This window comes from Trachurus japonicus, chromosome 4 (assembly GCF_045865225.1).
Source record: "Trachurus japonicus isolate A0001 chromosome 4, Traja_1.0".
NCBI lineage: Eukaryota > Metazoa > Chordata > Actinopteri > Carangiformes > Carangidae > Trachurus > Trachurus japonicus.
Window position 1 is genome coordinate 32,650,546 of NC_140910.1, and position 6,709 is coordinate 32,657,254.

Sequence of the window (6,709 nt, forward strand, 5' to 3'; positions counted from 1 at the left end):
TTCTGAACTGACGACTTGACGACCTTTTGACCTGCCTGTGATTCGGTAAACAAACTCTTGTTAATCCTCTCGTAGCTCGTCTTTTATTCCTGCGGTTCAGCATCAAGACTTGAATCGAGTCCGTTCAGGGAACTCGCTCTACGAACCTCGAAGGCTGAATAGAAATCAGCCAATGGTCTACAGAGGATTTAAGCCGTGCGTCATCACATGTGTCCACCGGTACCATTGCATTATAAACATCCTTGTTCCTGTCGCCTAGCAACCACAGTCTGTGCTGCTGTGACGCAAACATTCTTCAGATGCAGGATGAGACCCTGAACTGAACTGGGACGCAGCTTCAAACTGATTCAGAACCAGTTTGATTCTGTTTTAAAGGGGAAGTAGGAGTCAACATGGCCGTCCACCATGTTGAGGTCGTCAGTTTATTTTCACATGATTGTCAACTGATCTACAAGGTGATACTGATACCTGTAGTAGTTCTGACTAGGGATGGTACGATTATTGTCAGAGAAATAATCACATATTAAATAATGTTACAACACTATGAATGTGTAATACAGTCAAAATATAACTGCATAACTAATTATATAAACAGAATATTTAAAGTATCTCTTAATATAGGACCAATTATTAATTCTTAGTATTTAGTATTTATTTATTTGCACCATAAAAAACGACAATTACAAAAAACAAAAATAAAAGAAGAATAGTAAGTGCAGGAGAGGTTAAAAAACCCTACATGGGTTTATAAGAAGCACCTCCCCAAGAAACATTCAGGGGATAAATCAACAACAGCAATATGAGAAAGCAACAACAAATAACAACAAAAAAGGAAGCAATACAAGTGCCATTTTATAGCACACACTCAAAAAAGTCAGAAATAAAAACATGGGTATGTATAAATATAAAATAATTGTATTTAAAGCAGATAACAGCGGCACGGCCGTTTCGGCTAATGCTGTGTTCAAGGCAGGCTTTTGAAACCGTAAGTTACAGCTTCAAGTCACAACTACGACTTGGTAGCGTTCCAGGTAACCCGTAGCTCGTGTTTTTACCGTCCTGTTGTCTGTGAAAGTTCCCTATAACGGCCACTCGTAACTTCCGACCCGTGAACTCGTACCAGATCGAACTGGTATGACTTCACAGGAAGGAAAAACACAAAGTACGAGTTTCCTTGAACGCACCATGAGTTAGCAGCCCCCGCCCTTGTCAGGCATCAATTGGTCCTCGTGCTACGTCACCACATTCACGCGCATCCCTTGGCTGCACACACAGCCCTTCATGCCGTTCTCTCCCCTCATTGGATAACACTTGTATCCCACAAGGAAAATTTTCTCCTCGGGTTACAGCAGAGCAGAGTGACGGAGAGACTCGTGTTTAGGCTGAAATACTTCATGTAAGTGATTGCTGACGGAAAATAGGACTATTTAGGACTTATATTAACAAAAACATTCCACTGATATCTGCTTTAACTGAGTGTATGAGCAAGAGATAATGATCCAATGACAAATATACTCGAAAAGAAACTATTAGGAACTTTGATTTAACAGGTAAGCTTTCAGTCTTAACTTAAAAGTATTGAGGGATGAAGATAATTGATTCTTCAGAGGAGATGTTTGAAGTTTATTAACTTTTTTTTTTTTTTTTTTTTAAACAAATAACGCGCTAACATTTAGCGGTGCAAGCTATTTTTAGAATGGCGGAGCAGAGCTGTGAGCTGCTCAGAGCTACACTACGGAGGCTCATGGGATTTCTTGGTTTCCCTCATCAAACTCATCAAATACACAATCCAACAACTCCACAACGCTCTGGTGGACAAGTTGTGAGCTGCACATTCACCACGCTATGAGATAATAACACAACGTTACCAGACAGAGTTGTTTTAGAGGGAAATTCATGCAAAACCACTGATGCACGTTGTCTTCAGGGACAGTTTTTGTCTCTGTATTTCCCTCTAAAACAACTCTGTCTGAAGTCTCTGACTTAATTTGTTTGTTTGGAGGGAATCAGTTTCCTCTGGCAAAACTTTACCACTTGTACCACATCTCTGTCTGCAACTGACACGGAACGTAAACAAGGTTACGCACGTGTGCGTGTTGCTCTAACATGGTTCCGACATCATCGTTTTTGGAAAGTGACGGTATTTGGTACAGGGGACTTAAAAAGTCTAAAAACAAGGCCTTCATTGGCATTAAAATGTCTTAAATCAATTTTTCAAACGTCTTAAAAATGTTAACACTTGGTAAGTGGGATTTTATGATTGTAATTAATTAGTCTCAAATCTCAAAATAATTGGTAACATTCTGACATAGAGAAGTTAGTGGTGGCCGTCACCGCTAAATTTCTCACCGCCACCAGCTCCGAGTCTGTGTTTTTTTTCCCGGTCTTTTTATGCATTTATATTATGGAAAGAGACACAATCCAACCCAGGCTCGCTGCAGCAGGCGTACTCTACCAAGTGAGATACACAACGCTCACGGCTCAGTGTATTTAATTGGAGCTTCGATCGAGCGTTTCAGTGGCGGTGAGCAGCAGCTGTGTCATTAATGCCGCCGCTGCTTCGGAGTCGGGTAACAGTACCGACGAGCAAACGTGTCCTTTTTTAGTTGATCATCCCCTCTCCTTCAGCCGCATGTTCTCACTACACGATGTCTTGTTGTCAATAAACACACATGGAGATGACGCTGCAGCCCAACTACACAACACTACACTTGAACAAGTAATTTAACTTGGCTTAAGCTGTAGGAACCCTGTAGTAACCTTTACGATAATAATAGCAATTGTGGCGTTTAATACCGTGATTAATTGTGAAAACAAGTAATCGTGACATCACTTCCTGTTTTGTGTTCAGGTCCCGTGACCAACGTGGTCATCACGGCGGCTCCGGCCAACATGTTCCTGCCGGACAGTCGGCCCTCGACCCCGCTGCCGCGCTTCAGCCGACACCTCCACGCCTCCGAGGGAGACGGCGGCGAGGCGGGAGAGGTGTGCGTCCGCCTCGGCCTCTACACACAGGTGAGTCTGCAGGCGTGAAGGGTTAAACCTGGATCCAGCTGTTTGCTCTGCGCTGCCGTAGCCCCGTCTCTCTGAGTGAGTCTGACCCCCCCCCCGTCCTTGATCCACGAAGTCACAGTCGCAGCTCTGGATAATAAAACACATGAATCAAATTGAAGTCAAACACATTGGAGGATATTTGCATATTTACATATTCACGCACACAGAGTAATAAAGCGGAGATTATTACAACACACACACACACTCACAGAGCTGCATAATAAAGTCTGGAATGAGGTTTCCTGAGGTGTCTCATATATTTGCCGGTCTCATTTCAAAGTACAACAGGAAATATAAATAATATCTACATTAATAAAAAATGAGCGCTGTCACAAACTGCAGTGCTTTTCTCTGTTGTTGCGGAAGCTCAGCGTGGGCAGAGTTCAGCGGGGTGATGGAGGACGACCTGCCTGCGCTTCGCCTCGCCTCGAGGGAAGTTCTGGCAAATCATTTGGTGGTGACTCAGGAACAGGAAGCAGGGCCGTTCTTAGTACAAGGAAGACAAAGTGCTGACCCGGACTGACGATGTTGTTTGGCAGTGAAGAGAAGACACTTTGTGGAAGGAACCTCTGAACCGGACTAACATGTCCTTTCTGGAGGGGACCGCGTTGGTGGACTAGTTGGTCCACTGGCACTACTTGACTCGTTTTTACAAAAAAAATATTTTTATTTTCCTTTAGGGTTAGTTATAAATGGGAGACAACGCGCTCAACTCACATGAACAAAAACAAAAACTGGGTGCTGAATTCCTAATGAGGTATAAAGTTCAAAAAAATGTAAGAAACAGCACTCCAAGTTTAAACATTTATTTGCCACACAGATGTTTCGGGTCTAGTCCTTCCTCAGTGTGATCTGGCAAACAATACAAGTGCTTTGTATTGTTTGCCAGATCACCACTAGGGATAGTACCTAATACCTGGGTCTTTTTTTGGTATCACCTTTGGCGAGGTTCCAAGTGAGTTGAGCCGATACTGTTGGCTGATATCAAACCCGCTATTTTTACTGGTCTGGTATTTTCACTGGTCTGTACGGAGGCTGTTGTGGTTGTTCTTTTCACTCAAGTTATTTAAATGTCTGCTATATGTCAGAACCACACCGTGATGATTGAGTTTGGACCTGAAGACAGGATCCAAAGAGTTGTAGTTAGAGACAGAGCGACCCAGGACAAGAGGACAGCCGGGGTCCGACTAAGGACGAGTACTGAATTTGGTGCTTTTATTGGTACCAACCGAATTCCCACAGTAATCCTGAGTATTGATTCATGTTAAATCAAATGGTGCCACATTTTGGTTCTGTGAGATAGTGGATTAGTGTCTGGGCCGACCCGACCAACCCAACTGGACAGGCTGGTTTGGGCAGAAAAATATATACAAAAAGGATAGTGTCCGTTTTAGGGAACCTCAGATCTGCATATTTGCTCTTTGCGGATGATGTGGTTCTGTCGGCTTCATCAGTTATTCACGATATCAAAACAACGCATCTTGTCCCTTGTCAAAGGCAAAGCCAAATTTTTTCTTTGATCCACCATCCCATCAATAAAAAAAAAAAAGATTAGCCTATTCAGGTCATTAGGAGAAAGACAGTCACACACAGAGACAGAGAGAATCACCGCAAAGTCAAAAACTGTCAAAAATAAAAGGTTCAAAAGAGAGTTCTGCTTCCTTCACTTTAAACCTGTTTTTCCTCAGAATTATCCTCCCAGAATGGTGAATTTGGAGAAAACATGCTGTATTCAAATGAGGATAACTAAAAAATGGAAAATGCTATGAACTCACTTTCAACTCTGGTGAAAGTAGAGAGTCTCTCCTTTCATTTGAGACATTCTGTTTCATTTTAGTCACAGCACAACATATTCTGTGGCTGTGTGAAAAGTAGTAGAAATCCTCAAAAGTGCTGGCACTGGCTGTACACTGAGGGAAAAAAAAACTCTGGCTTTAGTACCTCGGTGCCATTTTAGTAGCGTTATGCCAAACAAGCTTAGTCTAAAGGTTTCATCATGTTGTCATTGATATGGACCAAATGTCAGCTCTCTCTGGGAGCCGTCTTCCAGCTCGGGGCCCGAGGCAGTTGCCTGGGCTTCTTGCCCTGCTGAAACGCCTCTGCACGTAGGCGACTGCTCAAGTAGTCGAGTTTTTATTCTGAAATGTCAGAGTGAAGATGTTGTTTTGTCCATGAATATGAAGAACGTCGCTGATTGGTTTTTTGTTTTTTTGTGTGTCCATTTCAGGTGGAAGAGGACACATACCTGCAGAAAGCTGAGAGGCTGAACTCGCTGATGAATGCTGTGACTGACAAGGTGAGAAGGGGCGGAACTTAAAGGGATAGTGCAACATTTTTGGCAAATTGGCCCATTGCCATAATCCCTATAGTCATAGCAGTAGGTTCGTTACCTTTAATTGTCGGTGCAAGCTATTTTTTAGAACGGCAGAGTTGTTTTAGAGGTAAATTCATGCAAAACCGCTGATGCGTGTTGCCTTCAGGGACAGTTTTTCATCAAGCAGTCTCTGTATTTCCCTCTAAAACAACTCTGTCATTATCACATAGCGTGGTGAATGTGCAGCTCACAACTTGTCCACCAGAGCGTTGTGGAGTTGTTGGATTGTGTATTTGATGAGTTTGATGAGGGGAAACCAAGAAATCCCATAATGAGCCTCCGTAGCGTAGCTCTGAGCAGCTCACGGCTCTGCTCCACCGTTCTAAAAATAGCTTGCACCGACAATTAAAGGTAACGACCCTACTGCTATGACTATAGGGATTGTGTGTATTGTATTACTTGAACTAAGATGAAGTGTGATGATGATGATTTAATTGACATGCCCGAAATAAACAAATTGATTGATTGATTGATTATGGCAATGGGTTGATTTGCCAATATGTTGAACTGTCCCTTTAAACCCTTAGGCGAGAGCATGTTGGACTCTAGAGTCCAGTTTGATCTCAATCCCACAATGCAACAGGTCACATTACAAAGATTTGCCACGTGAACTCTTCAAAATAAAACATTTGGGTCATAAAGTCTAAAACTGCGCCGCTACGTTCAGGGGTGCCTCTAAAGTTCTGTAAATGTCAGACACAGCAGCGGTTTTTAGCGCTGATGCCTCAGACTGGGTCAGAGTTCATCATAACAAGGACATGAAACCAAACGCACTGCATTGTGGGAAGTGTCAGGAACCTGTCTTTTATTTTGACATTAAACACCCTTAAGTTTCTTTTAGTTTATAATTGGACCAAAACATAAACAGAATGTCAAAGAAATCTGGAAAGTTTTTTATCTCTGTGGTGTTTTTAATGGTGTGTGTGTTTGTGTATCTGTATCTGTGTGTCTGTGTCTGTGTGTGTGTGTGTGTGTGTGTGTGTCTGTGTGTGTGTGCGGTTCTAGTCCGTGTTCGGTGACGGTGAAAACACGAAGGTTCGAGTTGCGGAGTTGGAAGAAGAAGTTCAGACTCTGAAGAAAATCAACAAAGATTTGTACGATTTCTCCAGTCAGCTGCTCACAAAGCCCACATAAACACACACACACACACACACACACACACACACACACACACACAGCTACACACATACACATAAACATACATACACACATACACACACACATAAACACACACTGTTTTTTCTGTTGTTTATAAAAAAATAAATAAAAGCCTTTTTGTTA

The 6,709-nt window shown here is 42.5% G+C and overlaps 1 protein-coding gene across 1 annotated transcript in view; it reads left to right on the top strand.

Annotated features, from left to right (window-relative positions):
* Window positions 1-6,709, top strand: part of wdr18 (WD repeat domain 18) — a 39,662-nt gene extending 32,953 nt beyond the window's left edge. The window contains exons 8-10 of the mRNA XM_085775242.1: window positions 2,852-3,015; window positions 5,282-5,350; window positions 6,434-6,709. Of these exons, the coding sequence (XP_085631368.1) occupies window positions 2,852-3,015; window positions 5,282-5,350; window positions 6,434-6,562 (362 nt within the window). The 3' untranslated portion in view covers window positions 6,563-6,709. The remainder of the gene's footprint in view (window positions 1-2,851; window positions 3,016-5,281; window positions 5,351-6,433) is intronic.